Source organism: Pogona vitticeps, chromosome 1, assembly GCF_051106095.1.
Source record: "Pogona vitticeps strain Pit_001003342236 chromosome 1, PviZW2.1, whole genome shotgun sequence".
Classification (NCBI taxonomy): Eukaryota; Metazoa; Chordata; class Lepidosauria; order Squamata; family Agamidae; genus Pogona; species Pogona vitticeps.
Genome location: NC_135783.1, coordinates 7,436,447 through 7,458,491, shown reverse-complemented (window position 1 = coordinate 7,458,491; position 22,045 = coordinate 7,436,447). Strand labels below are relative to the sequence as shown.

The 22,045-nt window shown below is 43.9% G+C and overlaps 1 protein-coding gene and 1 pseudogene across 2 annotated transcripts in view; both read left to right on the top strand.

Moving 5' to 3' along the window:
- The first annotated feature begins 9,706 nt into the window (after positions 1-9,706).
- The window catches only part of LOC140706699 (uncharacterized), a 15,174-nt gene continuing 2,835 nt past the window's right edge, over positions 9,707-22,045 (top strand). Inside the window, exons 1-4 of one of the 2 annotated variants that reach the window (XM_078382033.1) lie at positions 9,707-9,802; positions 11,906-12,040; positions 13,575-13,706; positions 21,952-22,045. The exon at positions 21,952-22,045 is cut by the window's right edge and continues 32 nt beyond it. In XM_078382033.1, the coding sequence (XP_078238159.1) occupies positions 9,751-9,802; positions 11,906-12,040; positions 13,575-13,706; positions 21,952-22,045 (413 nt within the window). In that variant the 5' untranslated portion in view covers positions 9,707-9,750. Of the gene's footprint in view, positions 9,803-11,905; positions 12,041-13,574; positions 13,707-21,534; positions 21,688-21,951 lie in introns of those variants that run through there. The other variant, XR_012086519.2, reaches the window with a different exon arrangement.
- LOC140703591 (U2 spliceosomal RNA) lies at positions 16,778-16,882 on the top strand (annotated as a pseudogene).

Below are 22,045 nucleotides of genomic sequence, written 5' to 3'. Positions count from 1 at the left end.
AAATCACCCCAGACGGAGACCACAGCTGCGATACAAGGAGATCTGCAAGTGGGATCTGAAGGTCTTAGGAATGGATCTCAACAGATGGGAAACCCTTTCATCGGAGCATTCAGCCTGGAGGCAGGCGGTAGAATAATGGCCTCTCCCAATTTGAAGAGGCACTTGTCCAGCAGGCCGAGGCCAAGAGGCAGTCCCGAAAGCAGCAAAATCAGGGAGCTGGACAGGGGACAGATAGTATTTGTCTTCAGTGTGGAAGGGATGGTCACTCTCGAATTGGCCTTCTCAGCCACACTAGATGCTGTTCCAAGTCCTCCATACAGAGCACGTTACCATCGTCTCTCGAGGCTGAAGGATGCCTAACTAACTAGGTCTTCCTTTATGAGGCTGCTCAGATGTTAAGATCATCAGACGAGGTCTTTCTCTTGTCCCACCAACTTCAGAGGTGCATTTGGTAGGTTTAAATGCTTGAATTTGTTTGAATGGAGGGGAATTCCTTTCGCCAGGTGTCCAAAATGCCATCCAGTCAAAGGGGAGATATATATGGCAAGATATCCTAAATGGTCTGATGACAAAAATAGTCTCTGCAAGGTGACAGTTTTGGACCTGCTATGCAAATAGGGACTGTATAGATTACTTAAATTTTAGTTTTCAATTTGGTTTTTGAATTCCACTTCAAAGACCAGTAATCATTTGTTTGGGACTCTTTGCTCAGTAGAGGAGATGGAGCCACTGGATCACATCATATTCATCTCAACATAGCAAGTTAGAAACAATTCCTAAGAATACTTTAGGCTTGTTTGGGACCTTTCCTGTCCCTTGTGCATAACATTATAAAAGTGGCAAAACAGCTTTTAAACTGTATCCCGGGAGAAAGCCGACAGGAGCTTAGTGGCATCCGGTTCAGGACTCCTAATCTCTGAGGAATGAGGATGGAGAGGGTAAAGACAAGTGGCTTTTCTTGGGGGACCCTGTGCACAGGTGCTTTTATGCAAATGCCCAAAGCGTCTGAGTAAAGATGGGAGAGCTGGAACATTTGGTGGCTAGGGATAACATTGATATAGTGGCCATAACAGAAATCCGAAGGAATTTGGACGACCAGTGGGATTCTGCAATCCCAGGCTATAAGATTTATAGGAGAGATAGGGAGGGGTGTGTCGGAGGTGGGGCGGCCATCGATGTCAAAGTACAGGTAGAATCCAGCAGAATGGAGATGGACAATGGGTCTGACTCCATCATAGAATCACTGTGGGTTAAACTGCCAGGCCCAAGGAGAGATGTGATAGTGGGAGTGTGCTATCGCAGATCAAAAACTTGAGGGGGACCTTGAAATGAGGAGACAAATCAAGGAGGTGCCCAAGAGGGACAGGATTGTCATCATGGGGGACTTTGATGATCCTCACATTGACTGGGCCAATGCATGCTCGGGTGAAGAAAGAGAGACTGTGTTTCTTGACATGCTAAATGACTGTGCTTTGGAGCAACTTGTCATGGAGCCCACCAGAAGACAGGTGACTCTGGATTTAATATTGTGTGGTACTCAGGACCTGGTTAGGGACGTGAATGTCACCGAGCCGCTAGGGAATAGTGACCATGCTGCGATCTCTTTCACCATGCATGTTGGGGGAAGAGTGTCAAGCAAATCTGACACAAAAACATTTGATTTCCGAAGGGCGGACTTCCCTCAGATGAGGAAACTAGTTGGAAAGAAGTTGAAAGGGAAGGTAAAATGAATCCAGTCTCTCCAGAGTGCATGGAGACTGTTTAAAACAACAGTAATACAGGCCCAGCGGAAGTGCATATCGCAAAGAAAAGAGGGTTCAACTCAGTCCAAGAGGGTGCTGGCATGGTTAGAGAGGCTTTAAAGGGCAAGGGGGGTCCTTCCATAAATGGAAATCCTTCCCAAATGAGGAAAATAAAAAGGAACACAAACTCTGGCAAAAGAAATGTAAGAAGATGATACAGAAGGTACTTTGAGGAACGTATGACCAGCAATATAAAGGGGAATAATAAAAGCTTCTTTAATTATCTTAGAAGCAGGAAACCTACTAGAGGTGGCCCTCTAGATGATGAGGAAGGTAAAGGTAAAGGTAAAGGTTCCCCTTGACAATTTTTGTCCAGTCGTGTCCGACTCTAGGGGGCGGCGCTCATCCCGCTCTTCAAGCCATAGAGCCATCGTTTTGTCCGAAGACAATCTTTCCGTGGTCACATGGCCAGTGTGATTTAGACATGGAATGCTGTTTACCTTCCCACCAAGATGGTACCTATTTATCTACTCGCATTTGCATGCTTTCGAACCGCTAGGTTGGCGGGAGCTGGAACAAGCAACGGCGCTCACTCCGTTGCGTGGATTCGATCTTACGACTGCTTGGTCTTCTGACCCTGCAGCACAGGCTTCTGCAGTTTAGCCCACAGCGCCACCACGATGAGGAAGGTAAAGGGGAGGTAAAGGGGGATTTGGAGAAATTTAATGAGTTCTTTGCATCTGTTTTCATGACAGAAGACCTTGGGCAGATTCTGTTGCCCGAATAGCCCCTCCTGACTAATGAATCAAATCAGATACAGGTTAAAAGAGAGGATGTTTTAGACCTAATTGATAAATTGAAGATCAATAAATCACCAGGCCTAGATGGCATCCACCCAAGGGTGGTTAAGGAACTGAGGAATGAAGTTGCTGATCTCTTAACTAAAATATACAACTTGTCCCTTAAAATGGCCACAGTGCCAGAGGACTGGAGAATAGAACATGTCAAACCAATCTTTAAAAAGGGAAGGAGGGAGGACCCATGAAACTACAGGCTGGTTAGCTTAATGTCTGTTCCAGGAAAGATGGTGGAAAGTCTCATCCAAAATAAAATCTTAAAACACATAGAAGAACAAGCCTTGCTGAGGGAAAATCAGCATGGCTTCTGTAAGGGTAAGTCTTGCCTCACAAACCTTTCAGAATTCTTTGAAAAGGTCAGCAGACATGTGGATGTGGGCAAACCAGTGGATATTGCCTATCTGGATTTTCAGAAGGCGTTTGACACGGTCCCTCACCAAAGGCTGCTGAGAAAACTCCACAGTCAGGGGCTAAGAGGGCAGGTCCTCTTATGGATTGAGATCTGGTTGAGAACCAGGAAACAGATAGTGGGGGTCAATGGGCAATTTTCACAAGGAAGAGCAATGTGCCCCAGGGATCTGTTCTGGGACCGGTACTTTTCAACCTGTTGACCTCGAGACAGGCATAAGCAGTGAGATGGCCAAATTTGCAGATGACACAAAACTTTTCCGAGTAGTGAAGACCAGAAGGGATTGTGAAGAGCTCCAGAAGGATCTCTCCAAACTGGGAGAATGGGCAGCAAAATGGCAAATGCATTTCAATATAAGAAAATCTAAAGTAATGTCACATTGGGGAGGGGGGGAACCAAAACTTTATTTATCAGCTGATGCGTTCTGAGCTGTCCATGATGGATCAGGAAAGAGATCTTGGTGTGCTGGTGGACAGCTTGATGGAACTGTCAACCCAGTGTGCGGCAGCAGTGAAGAAGGCCAATTCTATACTAGATATTATTAAAAGGGGGATTGAAAATAAAACAGCCAACATTACAATGCCATTTTGGAAAATGCTGTTAAGATCGCACCTGGAATATTGCGTATAGTTCTGGTCATCGCACCTCAAAAAAGACATTGTAGAACTGGAAAAGCTGCAGAAGAGAGTGATTAAAATGATGACTGGGCTGGAGCACCTCCCTTCTGAGGAAAGGCTACAGTGTTTGGGGCTCTTTAGTCTGGAAAAAAGGCATCTGAGGGGGGACATGATTGAGACATATAAAATGATGCAGGGGATGGATAAAGTGAGTAGAGGGTAGCTCTTTTCCCTCTCATGCAATACCAGGACCAGGGGACATCTACTCAAACTGAGTGTTGGGACAGTGAGAAACAGATAAAAGAAAATATTACTTGACCCAGCATGTTGTTAGTCTGTGGAACTCCTTGCCACAGGATCTGGCAATAGCATCTGGCCTAGATCCCTTTAAAAGGGGATTGGACAGATTTCTGGAGGAAAAGTCCATCACAGGTTCCAAGCTATGGTGGGGATGTATAATCTCCAGGCTTAGAAGGAAGGTACCTCTAAATGCCAGATGCAGAGGAAGGGGCATCAGGAGACAGGGATCTCGTTGCCTCGTGTGCTCTCAGAGGTATCTGGTGGGGTCACTGTGAGATAAAGGAAGCTGGACTAGATGGGTCCTTGGCCTGATCCAGCAGGGCTCTTCTTAGGTTCTTATGGATAGCTTCATGAATGATGCCACGCCAGGACAGATAAACATGTCACCATCACATCTCATCTGATAGCATGGTGCCAATGGTGGTGTTGTGTAGCAATGAGGGCCTGGTTAGTAAATGAGACATTAAGTGGCACTCCAAGAGCTGCCAGTCCACTGCAGGGGATGTATCTCAAATGTCAGTGATCCATGTTGTGTTCAACGCAATTGTGCTTATTAGTGTGGTTAACATAATTTGATGTTCCCTTGATAGAAAGGGAAAAAAGGGAGAGGGTTCCTACCCCAGGTGGCACCTCATGATACTGAACTTGCTACAGAGGGCTGGACAGTTGAGCAGCCTTCTTCTAGAGAAGCTGTATTCAGACTTTGCAGCCCTCCAGGAAATGTTGAGGCATCTGTGTTCTTCATTCAATGTTGTGGTAACAAGCTTCGTCTTCTGCTGGTTCTGTTACGCTACAAAGGCAACATGTCCGTCCAACCAGAGATGGAAGATACAGTATAGCTGGATAGCTCAGTGGCTGAGGCATCTCACTGAGGGGTCAGAGGTTGGAAGTTCAATTCTCTACTTTGTCTCCTTGTCAGGGGCTGGACTTGAGGATCCATAGGGTCCCTTCCAGCTCTGCAATTCTAAGTTGATGATGATGCAGGATGCTTGAGAGGAAGTAAAATTATGAATGGCTTTCCTTGAGATTTCAAGACGCCCAGTGAACAAATGGAAACAGCTTTGCTGCTCCTGTCTGAAGGGCACATATGGACCTTCAGAAGCCAGTGGAATGCCAAGGAGATGCAGCAAGATAAATATGGGTCAGCAATTGATGTGGGTCCAGAACAGATGCTATTCCGAGCACATAGCTGATGGTGAGTTGAACTAGAAATGTCCAACACATCATCCATCTCTACCCAGTGGATGTTGGCAGTTCTGATGGCAGTTCTTTAAAAGGAGATACCTAAAAGACAGAACCAGTTTGGGGGACAGGGTTCAGCACCATGGATAGCTGCTATAAAGTTTGGGGAAACTTGCAGGGTTGGTCCACCATCCCAATGACGCCAACCTTTACTGTGACTTAACCCCAAGCCTTGTTTCCCCTTTTTTCTAATACAGAATCAGCATTGACTCCAGCGAAATGGTGTCCCGGTAGATGCAAGGAGAAGTGTGCAGAAGGCGAGAGACGTGGACCAAGAGTGATCTGCCAAGTTCATACCCATATCTACTGTTGTAGAAAAGGAACATGAGAGAAGACTGTATGTAAGAGTGAACATCCCAGGTGAAAACACACGGAGCGTGAAAAATCTGCCATTTCAAGCAGGACTCAAGATGGTTGGGGATTAAGATCCGGAGAAGAAATAAAACAATCAAACAATTAAAATATTTTTATAGAAGGAGAGACTGTGCTATTTCCATTTCAGCTGCTAGATCAGAGAAAGATGTGACACCGGGGGGGGGGGATTAGTAAACTGGGACTACTGGAGATTGTCTGTTGTTATGTGCCATCATCTCACCCCTGACTCGCGGGAGCCCTATGAATGTGTGACCTCCAAAATACCCTGCCTTTAACAGCCCCTCTCAGCTCTTGTAAATTCAAGCGTGTGGCTTCTATTAGGGAGTCAGTATGTCTCATATTTGGTCTTCCTCTTTTCCTGCTGCTTCCAACCTTTGCTAGCATTATTGTCTTTTCCAGAGAATCCTGTCTTCCTGCAATGTGCCCAAATTAGGAGAGCCTCAGTTTCAGCATTTTTGCCTCCATAGATAATTGATTTGCTCAAGGACCCACCTGTTCATCTTTCTGGCAGTCCAGAATATCTGTAAAGCTCTGCTCTAGCACCCCATTTCAAACAAATCAATTTTCCCCTGTCAGCTTTCTCTACTTCTGAACTTTAGAGGGCACTATAAACTAGAAAGGAGTCTACTGTGTCTGGTAGGAAAAGAAGCAGCAGTACACCCAGCCCTGTTGACTTTACCTTTAAAAAAAAAAATTGAAAGGCAGAATATTCCATTTTCTTCTGAGAGGCACCACATTCTTCTCTTCTTTCTTGGTTGAGGATCCAGCCTCTCTCTCTCTCTCTCTCTCTCTCTCTCTCTCTCTCCTCTCCCTCCCCCCTCCCTCCCCCCCTCTCAACCTTGAGCCGGCTACCTGGGATTGAACCCCAGGTCGTGAGCACAGTTTTGGCTGCAGTACAGCGGTTTAACCACTGCGCCACGAGGCTCAACATAAGGTTTATGGGATATAGTTTTCCCACTCCTGTTCTATTTTCTTTCAAAGTCTTATTTAAGCATTACATATTGTAAGGAGGGAGATTACGAATATTCGCAAAATTTCTCAATCTGGGTGATTTTTTGGAGTCTCACCAAACCACAATTCCCCACAGAGACTTCACCCTCCTTCTATGAAAACAAAAGTCTACTCTTCTGCTGAAAAGTTGCTGCACCACTCGGGAACTTTATTGATTCATTGATTTATTGATGTATTGATTTATTATACCTCCCCATTAGTGCAATGTACTATTCTGGGCAGTTTACACCTTGACAAAGTAAAACAACACAAGAGCAATTAAGTTATAAATAGTCAGTCAGAAAAAAATAAAAGAAATAACAAAACAACAGGCTGGAAACAAGACATGGGATCAAGCAGGGTTGCTATGAAAGCTCCCTCTAAAAAGCAACATTTTGAGATCAATGTTGGGAAGGAAGGAGTCAGGCACAGCCACATTGGAACATGGTACCAGATCGTTGGTGCCGTAGTGAAGAAGATGATTTTCTTGCCACTTTCAGAGTGGCCACCTGGAGGAGCATTGCCTGGGAGGATCTGGTGGAGCAGACAAATGACCTGAAGGAAAGACACTGCGACAAGTGATTAGTGATTAGGCATCCTTCAGTCTCGAGAGACAATGGAAACATAATCTGAATAGAGGACTTGGAACAGTGCCTAGTGTGGCTGAGGAGGCCAATTCGAGAGTGACAATGCCTTCCATGCAGAAGACAAACACAATCTGTCCCCTGTCCAGCTCCCTGATTTTGCTGCTTTCAGGACTTCCTCTTTGCTTCGGCCTGCTGGACAAGTGTGTCTTCAAATTGGGGGAGGCCATGATGCACCACCTGCCTCCAGGCTGAACGCTCAGATGTCAGGGTTTCCCATCTGTTGAGATCCCGCTTGTAGATGTCATTTTATCACAGCTGGGGTCTCCCTCTGGGGCGATTTCCCTGCACTATTTCTCCATACAGGAGATCTTTTGGAATCTGACCACCATCCATTCTCACAACATGCCCGAGCCAACATGGATGTCGCTGTTTCTTTGACAAGTACCGTGGTCCCAAACCATGGAGGACTTTATGAGTAAGCATCAAAACCTCGTCCCCTTCTCCTCTTGCCTTCACACTTTCCCAACATCAGAGTCTTTTCCAGGGAGTCTTCTCTTCTCATGAGAAACCCAAAGGATTGGAGCCTCAGCTTCAGGATCCGTCCTCCCAGGGAGCACTCAGGGTTGATATCCTTTAGAACTGATAGGTTTGTTCTCCTTGCAGTCCAGGGGACTTTCAAGAGTCTCCTCCAGCACCACAATTCAAAAGCATCAATTCTTCGGCGGTCTTTAAGGTACCATATGTTTTCGTCTTCCTTTTTTTTGTTGATTTGGATTTTTCATATACACTTGCATTGACTAAAATAGCTATCTCCTCCAAAACTGCGGAGGATCATTGCTTTCCCCTCCCCTGTCAGTCCCTTCTTATGATTCAAGGAAACAAACAAACCAACAACCGACCATACACTCAGTTTATAAGGTTTTGTTTTTTTTTGGTTTGTTGCTCCAGGATATTGTGGCATATTCCTGCATCACAGAGCACCTGTGATGGGTCACAATGACAGGTGAGCCAGGCAGTGACCGTCAGAAAAGCATGAGGTGTTCAGCGCATCCTTCCCCTACATACCATGATGTTTCTCACCAATGTTTATTATGGTTGGTTCTCAAATGTGGAAGTCTTGTATAGGAAAACAATCCCAGGAAGGGGTGTAAGGCAAAGGTAAAGGTTCCCCTTGATATTTAGTCCAGTCGTGTCTAATTCTAGGGTGTGGTGCTCACCCCCGTTTCCAAGCCGTAGAGCCAGTGTTTGTCTGCAAATATTAAAAAACGTTATTAGAAAGGATCTCACTGTTTGAGCACTGAGTAAGAGATGATCTTTGTGTGCTCCATATCATCAAGTTGGAACTGACTTACAGCAACCCTAATAGGGCTTTCAATGTGAGATATTTTAAGGAGTGGTTTTACGAGTTCCACTCCCCCTGTGAATTTCCATGGCTGAGCAGGGATTTGAATCCTGTTCTCCAGAGACGTGGTGGCACTGTGGGCTAAACCGCAGAAGCCTGTGCTGCAGGGTCAGAAGACCAAGCAGTCGTAAGATCGAATCCACGTGATGGAGTGAGCTCCCGTTGCTTTGTCCCAGCTCCCGCCAACCTAGCGGTTCGAAAGGATGCAAATGCGAGTAGATAAATAGGGACCACCTCGGTGGGAAGGTAACAGCGTTCCGTGTCTAAGTCGCACTGGCCATGTGACCACGGAAAGATTGTCTTCGGACAAAACGCTGGCTCTATGGCTTGGAAACGGGGATGAGCACCGCCCCCTAGAGTCGAACACGACTGGACAAAAATTGTCAAGGGGAACCTTTACCTTTTACCTCCAGAGTTCTAGTCAATCCATCAAATGCAGTTTGCTTCTCTGCCAAATCTGCTCCTTCTCCTTTTTACCAAATAATGATACTTGTATTAGAGCCCAACAGCCCAACAGCATCTGTGGGCAATAAAGCTGGCATGATTTATTTGGCCCCTAAAGGCCAGAAGGAATTGGTCGCCATGCTCTCGGTAGCCAAGGCTCTGAGCCAGCTTCTAATTAGGCCTCTACTTTTGAAAACACTTTAATTGTGATTAACAGCTGGGAGTAACTTCACCTGGAGGTGTAATCGGGTGCTTCATCAGATTAGATTTGCTGTGTCATTGCAAATTGTTTCTGTGACGTTCACTGCCTTGAGGTCTTGTAGAAAGCAGAATATAAAAAAAGTGAAAGCTAACAAGGAAAGGAATAATGAGAACGTGTAGGCGTTGTAGATGAATTTTCCAAATAAAAGAAAATGGTAAGTCCTGTCCTTAGAGAGGAATTCCATTAGTGGGATCAAAGTAACTTCCTAATTAATTGTATTTTTCCCCCTTACATCTTTATCTGTGAGTGCTTTTTATCTTTTGCACACACGGATTTTCAAAACTTCGTAGGGGTTTTTGAGATAGAAGAGGAACACACTGTATAGGCATTTAAGGCGGGTTTAATGGCATGAAGCAGCACAATCAAAACGCATGGAATACACAGTCCTTTAGTTTTCACTAGGTATGCCAGAAAGCTTATCATCCCTGTAGATACAATCATTTTTGTAATGATGTATAAATAAAGGGTTATCTTTGTACTGTATTCTGTCTAAACTTCCTTTTGCTGGAGGCAAGAGTCAGTCATGCAGAATCTCCCTGCCGTCCTCTTCTGTTTCATACTGCTGAATTGCTCAGGTGAGATGCACGGATCTGGCGTTTACTAGAATGACGGGATCAGGAGATGTAAAAACATTCCTGCCACAGTAGAAATATTGCACATCCATGTTGTGCTTTTGTCTTATGGGCAGAAGAAGAATCTCATTTCTTGATTAATGGGAAATAAATCAGGCTGCCTTTAACGAGAGAGAGCCTCATCATTCAGCAGATGAATATATTTTCTGAACGCAATGGTAGCCTTCTAACTTTTTTTTGTATCTCCAGTACTGTGGTTTTCTGTTGGGATTCCTGTATAAGGCAGTGGTTGCCAAACGTTTTAGAGAAAACCTTATGCCTTCTGGGTCTTTCCATACTCCAACCCCTAATTAATAATCTACTTAGCGACCAACATGAATCTGACCCAACTCCGGGAGGCAGTGGAAGATAGGAGGGCCTGGTGTGCTCTGGTCCATGGGGTCACGAAGACACGACTTAACGACTAAACAACATAGTGCTGTAAAATTAAAGATAATAGCAGAAGCCTAATAAAAATGAATCATTTTCACTGAGCAATTCAATATGCTAGCAATGATATGGATCACAGAAAGTAGTTTAAGCTGATTTTTTTTTTAAAAATAAAAATCTCAGAGTGTCCTCTCCCCCCCCAGATTAGAATTTTTTCAAGTGACCCATGTTATCAGTGGAACATTATGCTCATTTCCCCAAACCCTTTCTTCTCTTCATGGACCTTAAGCCTTAATTGTTATTTAAGGAGGCTTAACTGTGTATTTTAAATTATAATTTTAACTATGTTTGGAAAGCCAATCATAACAAAGTTTTATAGAGAAGTATTCTTCTGCCTTTCTGAGGATCATAACTCTCTGAACTACCAATAAGCCTACAGCCAGCATACTTGCTTAGACCTAGAATTACCCATAACATAAAAGAAACAGACACAATATCTAATTTTAAGACACAACATCTAATTTTAAGACCTAATTGAGGGATTCTGACTAGGAGCCTCTTATGTGAAAATGAGCTCTCCTTAGGAATCACTATAGCACTACATGCATTAGGGCTTATGTACAACAATCTACGTTTATTCAAATACAGTCCTGTCATCTTCTTCTGGTGGCTGCACAAGAGTGGAGGGTGGGGCTTCACTCAACTGGGGCTTATTTTGGGGGTAGGGCTTATATGACGAGCATCCTGAAAAATCCTACTAGGGCTTATTTCCAGGTTAGGTCTTATTTATGGGGAAAAACAGGGTACAAGTAGACAGACAGGAAAAAGGCACTGGTGATATTGGTTCAATTCATGTCTCCAAGGAATTTTTGCCAGAGTGACTGAATGTTCATATGTATCATTGCCAATTGACCGCCTTCATTGTTCTGCTACCTAATAGTTATAGCTATTTATAACATTTGTTTGTAGTTGGGTGATTTCACCATAACTTTGTTGGGAAGTGCCTGGAGTGCTAGATGGGTGGTGTATAAAAATCTAATAAATAAATAAACAAATGAGAGAGAGAATTTTGAAGACCAAAAGAGTGGGGATGGAAATTCGTTCTTGCTGGAGCTGAGTAAGGTGCCAGAATAGGTGCTGGGGTGGTAGGTGGTGGACAGAATTTGCTATCTCTTTGCAAACTTGAAAGAACAGCAGCAGAAGAGATAAAACCCTTGAATGCCCCTCCCCATTATCTAAAACTATCATAACATTTAAAGTTTTTTAAAAAATCATTAATAATGGGAAGCTTAATGATGACGAATTTATAGTTCCGAGCATTAACCGCGTTGTCTGACAGCCCCAATAACAAATAATTGTTTTCTGACAGTTCTCAGGAACATGCTAAGTTCTGCCTCTTTCCTTGTCATGCTGAAAATAATTCTTCCTACTAGATCTAAGGATACGTAGTTCCATAAATCCATTTGATTGATTGATTGATTGATTGATTGATTGATTGACTGACTGACTGACTGACTGACTGATTGATTGATTGATTGATTGATACCCCGCCCATTTAGTGAACATGGCCCTACTCTGAGTGGCTTATCTGAATGTCTTTCTTCTTCTTCTTTTTTTGAGGGGGGGGGAGATACGTTTCAATCATTTGATTTTGATTTTCTTTTTTTTAACACGAAGGATCCTCCAGAGCCGGCCATGTTGGAAAGGAAATCTGTCCCGGTCACTGCAAGTCAGCCTGTCTGCCCAGTGAATATGCAGTTCTCTCATATAAATGCGATCATCCTGACCATGTCTTCTGCTGCAAACATTCAGGTAACTTAGCAGCTGCTATACATGAAAAATAGGGGTGTTTCTCTAACTTTTTGAAGGAAAAACGCTCAAGCGGGAAAAAGAGGCAACACAACATTTTACAAAGTTATTGCACCAACCATGTTATATGGAAATGCTACCTCTCTAATGTCCGTTGGGACCTACCTCCAGGTCATGTGCTGTATCTGTAGTTTTTTGCATCCTATTCTCCAGTTGGTGGCGCTACAGAATGTTAGATCACTGATCCATGCTCTCCACTATGCACCTGACTTAATCGTATAAAAATGAAAGCAAAGCCTTTTTCCAAGTTGGATTGTATTGCCAAGTTTACACTCCACCGAAGCTACCTCTTTTGATTATAGTTGCATGGTGCCACTCACTGGGCACAACAGACTCTCTGGATGTGGGCAGCACAATAAGAAAAACAACAACAACAAGAAAATAGCCAGCTAACAGTAAAATTCAACATTTTATCTGACCTTAGCTGAAGATAGCACATTTTAAAACAATCTGCTTTTTTTAAAAAGGAAGGGACACCTTTTCAGTTAACATGAGACAATAAACTTGGCTTTCTCTCCTTCCTTCAAGTCACAATAAAGGTAAGAGAAACGAAGATTAATATTAAAAGAGAACCACAGCATGGTGTTTCCCACCCTCTAGGCCTGGGCAGCACAACAATAAAACGTTATGACTGCCTAGCACATGGAAACACACCCCTCACTAAAGCAACCAACTATGACACAAAACCGGAAACAAGACGGAAATGCCCCAATCTGTGCCACCATTAAGAACATCATCTGGCACAGTCACATAGTTCACTCTCCCAACAACCGGCCCCCATAAAAGCAAACAAGACAGTTCCCCAAATCCTCACCAAAATATACTCATTTTGTAGAATAAATACATAGTAATTTTACAAAAGGGATGTGGTGGTGCTGCAGGTTAAACCGCAGAAGCCTCTGGACTGCAAGGTTGGAAGACCAGCTGTCCTAAGATCGAATCCACGCGACGGAGCGAGCTCCCGTCGCTTGTCCCAGCTCCTGCCAACTTAGCCATTTGGAAACATGTAAAAATGCGAATAGATAAATAGGTACCACCTCAGTGGGAAGCTAATGCCATTCCATGTCTAGTCGCGCTGGCCACGTGACCATGGAAACTGTCTTCGGACAAACGCTGGCTCTACGGCTTGGAAATGGGGATGAGCACTGCATCATCGGACATGACTGGACTAAATGTCAAGGGGAACCTTTGCCTTTACTAATTTTACAAAATTAAATGTTAAAAAATCAGTCAAACAGGGAAAGCTCTCTCTCTGTCTCTCTCTCTCTCTCTCTCATACACACACACACACACACACACACACACACAGAGAGAGAGAGAGAGAGATGAAGGCCCACTGCCCATTTCAGAAAAGGCAGACTTTTCAGAGAATAAAAAGAATCATTCTTTTCTAAATTAAAACACTTAGGCATGTTAGTGATCTGCTTGGATTGTTCTTTTTCTGTAGCTAATTTATTTTTTAATATTACCTCCCCAGAAAAATCCCCATTCAAAGCTGAGCAAATAGCCTGTTGGGGTACATGCCGGAAAGCCTGCTTACCTGGTGAATATCTGGCTTCAAGAACAGCCTGCCTTAACAAGGACAATGTCTTCTGTTGTACAGAGAAAGGTAATGATTCCTTTCTATGCATTTATATGCAAATCATGATTTATGGAGGAGGACAATTATTCATGAGACATTTTATATATAACCAAATATCTAACTAAAATTCAAAAGTGAAAAGGAACATGAGTGCTTTGAAATGAAACAGCAAAATGTGAACCTCCCCATTTCAGAATCCTACTACTTATGCTGTCCAGAGAAAGCCCAATGGCATAAATTTGCTGCCAGTTAAGAATTCAGCACATGTGTATCTTGTTATAGACCAGTTACATGACTTGGGCCACAACAATGGAAAACACTGAACTGAGAAAAATCTCATACTATGACAATCAGATGTCTTTCACCAGTGATTGAGCACCACTTCTAGATACGTGCTAAACAGAGAGTCTAGTGGGCGATCACTTTTCACATTGCACTTTATCTCTTCATACATGTCCTTGCAGAATGTAAAAAAGGCCAGTAATATCCTTTAGTATGTAATTATATATAAGCAGTTGATTATATATGATTTTATTCATCTTCTCTGTGTTGTAGGCACTGGAAAATGATATTATGAAATTGTACCAGTCCCTTTGTTGATGATGCATGCTTTTGTTAGCATCCGAAATGCAACCGAAATGTGAAGAACATCGTGGAAGAAGCTTTGGAACTGCTTTAAAATCCTTTAAAAAGCTGAGACTCCCATGTCTTATAATTTTTTCACTTCTAATAAAATAAGACATACAAAATATATAAACAGGTAGCCATTAGCTCTAAGAAAACTAAACACGCACACCTTGACCTTCAGATAGTTGAGTTTTTAAAGCATTCTTGAGCCCTCCTTCAGAGTCCGGCTGAAACTGGTTTTAGTTGCTTCTAGGTCTTAGAAGATTAAATAGAGATATCCAGAGGAATGTCTCTTTCTGATAAGGTAGTCCACTGTGCTTATTAGAAGAAATACATTAATGTCATGTATCAAGCTAACATAGCGCAGAACCCTTTATGAATTGTAGAAAGCCTCTCAGCAGATAGAAAAGAGAGGAGTGAAGTTTTGGCTTTACGTAGGTTTGGGCTAGAATAACACGCCAGCTAAAGATATAAGAGAGCTGGTCATCCCTTGTTCTGGGTCCCCTGCTATTTTGAGCACCCACCAATGCATCTGTGATTTCTGAGCTGAAAATAAATCACTTTTCCACTTCAAGCAACTCTCTAGTCTTTCCTCTGCTGAATTTCCTGACAGCTGTTCACATTTTTGGAAAGATTTGGAACAAGAGATCTGTTGGACAATTAAACCACTGGGTCATGTTTCTGTATATAAACTGGGAAACTGGTGTGTGTTTAGTGCTGCATGATACTGGCAGGATATGTCTAGCTTACTTTTCCAGTTTCGGCAAAGAGAAGGAATCTGACCTGCATGTAATAGAAAGAGGCTAGAATCCACTGGCAATTGATATTTGTTTAATGGTGGGAAGCTATGGTGGCAAATTACCACTAGTTTAATAGACCAAAAGTAAAAGCAAAGTGTGTTGCTTATATCCTGCCCCATAGTGCTCAAACTTAAAGCATTGAAGCAGTTTACGATTTAACTATGCAGGCTACAATTTACCTCCCCTCCCAGCAAGATGGATACTCAATTTACAGACCTTGAAAGGATGGAAAGTGGAGTCCACCTCAAACTGGCCACCTGGGATTGAACCTGGCTCATGAGCAGAGTTTTGATTGCAGTGCTGCAGTTTAACCACTGCACCGTGAGACTCCTTCCTATATTTCATCATCCTCTTAGGACTGCAGAGCTGGAAGGAACCTTATTGATCATTTAAGATACAGTGGAGGAGCAGCGTGGAATCGAAGTAGTAGTAGTAGTATACTTTATTACGCTCAAAGACCAGTAAAACCAAATCAATATAAAATAGATACATATAATTAATGTTTCGTAAAGTCGGGCAGGGTAATACAATTCCATTAAAACATGATAAAACAACCCCTTCTTTCCAATTAATACAGTGGGGTCTTGACTTAAGAACGGCTCGAGTTAAGAACATTTTGACTTAAGAACCACTCTCATAGGAAAATATTGACTTGACTTACATACTTAGATTTGAGTTAAGAACTGAAAAAAGACCACGTGGGAGGCAGGGAAAGTGCAAAATTTGAACTTTCAGTTAATGGTTGGCCAGTGAAAAGGGTGCCTGTCTGCTTCCTCACTCCTCCCAGCATTTAGAGAGTGGATTGGGAGACAGTCTTCGGACTGCCTGGTACTGCCTGGACTGTCTTTTCCCTGCCTTCCCTGAACCTTTCTTGACCTAAGAAAAAAAGAAACAAAATATCCCCCTCTAGTGGTCGAAGGCAGAATAGCAGCTTCCCATTAGTTTCTATGGACGGAAAAGAGCAGATACGGATCAAATGGTTTTCAATGCATTCCTATGGGAAATGCAGATTTGACCTGAGAACTTTTTGACTTGAGAACCGCCTTCCAATACGGATTAAGTTCTCAAATCAAGACTCCACTGTAACATATATCCTTAATATAGGTAAACCTTCAGGCAGTGTTATATTAAAAACATTATATTACCCATCTAAAATCACCCACCCAAACATCTGTTTACAAATAACCATTGTTGCAGCACAGAATTTGGCCACTTGTCTTGCAATATAAGGGGTATTTGTCAGAGTACATAATCCTCCTCTGATCTCCCAGGAGATTTACAGATAATACAGTAGGTGATATATGAAGATCCCGATAGCAAGTACAGAAAAGAAGAACATGGCCAACTGATTCAACTTTATCACTATTACAAGGGCAGAGACAATTTGATGCAGGCAAACCTCGATATCTTCCCTCCAGAAGCTTAGAAGGAAATGCATTGAGCCTAGCTAGCGTAAAGGCCCTTATGGTTTTAAATAACACAGTGCTGGCTAAATACGAGGAGGTGATAAAAGCAGGTTTCTTAAGGAAGTTATATTTCCCTAACTGGCCAACATGGTCCTGTAGTTCAGTGTCCCATAGCCTTACCTTCACCGCTTTAATGGCATCCATAAGACCCATTGCTATAAGTATACTGGGAGAAAAGCCAATTTTCAATATCTCTTCAGTTATAATCGCTTCTCGGCCTTTTGGCTAAGATCAAGTGCAGTATCTGTTCTTATCAGTGTGGAATCGAACTTCCAACCTCTGGCTTTTGCAGATCCCTAAACCACTCTCTATCCAGTAGTTCTGAGATGTTGGCTGTGTTCCTGGGCACACACTTGATTGTGTGATCGGGCACATGGGGAAAGCATTCTTAGCCACCAACCTAAGCCCATTTTCTCTTTTGTAGCATAGATCCAGGATACACCCAAACCAAGCTCAAAAACCATGCCCTCAAAAGGCCAGGAAAAAATGACATAGGAGGCTCAGAATAAATATATAGCAGCACGTAACACGGAGAGCCAGTGACTCCAATTTTGAGCCAGGTTTTAGTCAAAAATTTAAAAGATGTCTCAAATGGTACTGAACCTACTGTGAGGGTTAAGTGACACACTTTGTTTAGCTCCTATAAAGTTCGGACTACAACCCAGAGTGCTTCCCATGAAATTAAATTCACCAGCCTGCACTGACACGTGTTCATGCTAGGAACGGACTGTTCATTGTAGTATCCATGTCCCTCCAAGGGATGCAGCAACTAAATTGTTTACTGATGCCAAAAGCACATGCAATGAAGAAAATGTGCTAATTCCTCTCCCTCCCCACTTTCAGCACATGGAAACAAGAGTCAGGAGCTGATTGAATTGAAGCCCCCTCCCCTGCAGATGCGGAAAAATGGGGTCACGAAGAGTTGGACACGACTTAATGACTAAACAACACCAACGACAGATGAGATCAGGGAAGGAACTAGCTGCAGCTCCTCTGTGAGTTGGTTCCATAACCTTGGTGCCACCACCAAGAAGGCCCTGCCCCTAGTAGAAGATATTCAGGCCTCTCTCAGGGTGGCTACACAGTGGAACCTGGCCTGGGAGCATCTGGTGGGTTGGGTGGATGACATGGGGGAAAAGATGCTCTTCAAAGGCCGTCCTATGTGAAGTGCACTACAGTAATCTAACTGGAAGGTTACCAGTACATAAACTGCTGTGGCCAGATTTTGCATATCCAGGAATGGTGTACCAGTTGAAGATGGCCACAAGCAGTTTGACCCACTGTGGTCACTTGAGCATGAGTGATGAAGAAAGGTGAAGGAATACATCCAGGTGATGTACTTGCTCCTTCAGAAAGGATACAGCCCAACCAGAGCAGGATGCCTACTCAGCTCATTTTATTGAGATTCTGTGTCAGTTTCAGCTAGGGATTTTGGGTTTCCTGGACTACAAATACCATAATTCCCCATTCTGGGAGTTCTACCATCCTCAAATCACCTTATAGATACCTGATTGTGATACACTGGGGAGAAAGGCCTATATTAAAAGGTGCTGAGGCTTAGGTAGGCCAATCTCCACCCAAGCTCCCCGTGCAGAAAGACAGTACCCAGATAGCACTGGGGCAAGAACAGATTGCCCATTATATGTTAAAGGTAAAGGTAAAGGTTCCCCTTGACAATTTTTGTCCAGTTGTGTTCGACTCTAGGGGGCGGTGCTCATCCCCGTTTCCAAGCCATAGAGCCAGCGTTTTGTCCGAAGACAATCTTCCGTGGTCACATGGCCAGTGTGACTTAGACACGGAACGCTGTTACCTTCCCACCGAGGTGGTCCCTATTTATCTACTTGCATTTGCATGCTTTCGAACCGCTAGGTTGGTGGGAGCTGGGACAAGCGACGGGAGCTCACTCCGTCGCGTGGATTCGATCTTACGACTGCTTGGTCTTCTGACCCTGCAGCACAGGCTTCTGCGGTTTAGCTTGCAGCCCCACCACGTCCCTTTATATGTTATCTATTATATATTATATGTTAGAGAAGAGGAAATTACAAACAATTGAACAGAAAAACAGTGGAATCAAACAATGCAGAAACGACACTGGTACAGGCAGAACTAGAAATGGCAAAGCAAAACCCCATGGGATCCAATCAGGATAAATCAATTCAGCCCACTTCATATGAATCTGTTGGTGCCGTGCATTCCCTCCACCCACGACCTGGCCAGTTTCCTAACTCACAATTCAGCGCATGCCACCTGGGTCCTCCATCTCCAGCAGTGCTCCAGTCCAGACTTCCCTCCCCTGCCTCTTCCAGCAGCCGACCACTCAGATGAGGAGGCAGGATGGGGATCCTTCTTGTGCAGCCGTTGATTGGTCAGCTGTCAGAGGAGGCAGGGAAGAGAAGCCCAGGCTCATGCCCAGACTGGAACACCACAGGAGGAGGAGGAGCCTGGCTGTACGTGCTGAATTATGAATGAGGAAGATGGCCGAGGGGTGGGCAGAGGTAATGTGTGCACCAATGGGTTCGTACAAAATGATCTATTGATTCGTGCTCATCTCTAATCAGCATAGCACACTGAATCCCACTGACCCAGGGGCAGTGGTCCCAGGATAGGGGAAACCTCCCAACCACTAAGCTGCAATTGGTTTTAAGTGGCTTGAGGGAGGCAGTAGGGGCAGCAACATGAGGGTTAAGCACTTGCAGTGATAAATAAGAGTGAAGAAAATGTGTGTGCAGTGAGAGAAATCCAGGAGAGATGTAACTATAAAAGAAGAGGCAGGTGAACACTCTGGGGCATCTCAGCTCCACTGCCCCTCTGGTTATCATAAGTATGACAAAGTATTAGCCTGCTTCAGTGATTCCCAACCTTGGGTCTCCAGATGTTCATGGACTAAAACTCACAGAAGCCTTCACTGCTAGCTGTGCTGCCCAGAATTTCTGAGAGCTATAGTCCAGGACTCAACCCTGAGTGCTTCCTGGAAGGACAGATCCTGAAGCTAAGGCTCCAGGACTTTGGCCATCTCATGAGAAGAGAAGACTCCTTGGAAAAGACCCTGATGTTGGGAAAGTGGGAAGGCAAGAGGAGAAGGGGACGACAGAGGACGAGATGGTTGGACAGTGTCACCGAAGCGACCAACATGAATTTGGCCCAACTCTGGGAGGCAGAGGAAGACAGGAGGGCCTGGCGTGCTCTGGTCCATGGGGGCACGAAGAGTCGGACATGACTTAATGACTAAACAACCACTGATCTGCTTGGACAACAAGTATGTAATTACTCTACTTGAGAGAGAAATATTCTCTAATTTCTTTTGGCATGGCTGGGCAAGAAGGGAAACCACCTGTGAAGAACTGAGAAATAACTTCTTCAAAGAGAAAAGCAATTCTTTTAATTCCATAATCATATTTTTGTCTCTTGAAGCTTTTATCCAGGGTGAAACATCATCCAAGAATAAGGGGCCAACCACAGGTGTTAATGATGCTTCAGTTGCTTTTAATATGAAAGGGTTTGAATTCTATAGTTTTTCACTGGGTTGTAAGAAGATAAGTGAATGAGTTGTCCTTCTGGACATCTGGGCAGGATGGAAGCTGGAGACAGAATTTCATAGTGGCTCTGCTCCTTCTCTGAGGGAAGCTTTCAGAAGATGGTGCTTTGATTTCCTCCTTGCTGGAGTAGTCTTAGGCCTACAGTACCCTCCGTTGATCCCTCATGAAACATGATTTGTTTTTAAGTGGATTTCTGAAGTGCAAACCGCCCCGTCAGACCTCTAGCACCTCTAAAAGTTGAACACAACCTCGTTGTGGTTGCTTTAATGCATTGGTTCCCAATCTGGGTCCCCAGATGTTCTTGGACAACAACTCCCAGAAATCCTAGCCAGCACAACTAAAAGGTGGAGGATTCTGGGAGTTTTAGTCCAAGAAGACCTGAGGACTCAAGGTTGGGATCTACTGTTTTAGTGTCTGTTACACTGCACTCAATAGAGCCTGAAGACCTTTAGTACTGACAAATGTGAAGAAGCTTCCACCCCGAAAAAGAGATAATGAAATTTGGTGAGTAAGAGAAATGGAAATCAAGTACTTCCTAAGAGTTGTGTTACATGACACTGCCTGTTGTTTAACTCAAAAGTTGAAGACAACTGTGGACCTTCCAAAATTGGTTTAAATATTGACAGATATAGGATCTGGTTGTTGTTTAGTCTTTAAATTGTGTCCGACTCTTCGGGACCCCATGGACCAGAGCACGCCAGGCCCTCCTGTCTTTCACTGCCTCCTGGAGTTGGGTCAAATTCATGTTGATCGCTTCAGTGACACTGTCCAACCATCTCGTCCATCTCATCCTCAAATCTTGATTTTTTAGTACACACAGCTTCCTCCCATGATTTGTGCGTACCCTGAAATAGAAAAATGAACTTTTAATCAATGGCGGTCTCCTGCCACCAGTGATGTCACTTCCAAGTGTGCAGGGGAAAGTACGCACTAGGATGCTGGGCATTGCGTTATGTGAACTCCCATGTAGAGATGGGCAGAAATTGCTGGTACAGTGTTTTGTGTTTGGCCAAAAAGGCGTTCAGCAGGTCCTCTGGCAGGCGCCCATTCAGAGGCAGTGCTCATAGGAGGTGGGAAAGGGAAACGGAGGCACACCCAAGCCCTGTTTGTCTGAAGGTCAAACCAGCATAAACTGCTGAACTGGCCGTTTCATGCCTGTTTCTGCTCACAGATTCACGGAGATCTTATGTCTTATCAGTAATTTCTCTCTCTCTCTTTTTAATCTTTGGGAACTTCATTTTCTCTCTGTATGCAGCAAAGAACACCGTGTCCGGACATTTAGAGGAGGTGTTAGTGACAAGTTTATTTTTTTTTTAACTGCCAGCCTATCTGGACACATAGTTCTTCAACTACCAGTGGATGTCCCACAATTTGGTTGTTTGTTTCCCTCTCCCCCCCCTCCTTGCCATTCCCTGCTTATCATCACCGTTCTTCTGAGAGATATAAATAAAGGGTTTTGGAAGTCTCGTTTCTGCCACTCTCGGAAAAGGAAAGGCCCTATTGGATCCAGTTTTTTAAGCCATGAAGACCTTCCTCCTCCATCTTCTTTGTTTGATGTTAACCATGTTGACTTTCTCAGGTGAGATGCGCTGGGCGGAACAGGATCAGCCCTCTGATGGCTTGAACAGAACCATCTGATTGGACCCAGTGGTCCAACCTGGCTTTGCTGTGCTGAAAGTAATCTCTCCCTTTCGTGCAGTGGGAAGAGTTGGCGTCCCTTTAAAAAAAAAAAGTTAGCAGTAAACGTTTTGCTTTGTCCTCCATGAGTGAAAAAAATGGCATATAGACTGATGACATCTTACTTATGTGACCTCTTGTTTCCGTTTTGACACACTGTTTGCAGAGTCGACCCACCGGCCCCCTCGGCAATGCCATGGCACTTGCAAGGCTGTCTGTTCAAGTAGGGAATACAAGTCTCTGGCAAAAACGTGCCGCAT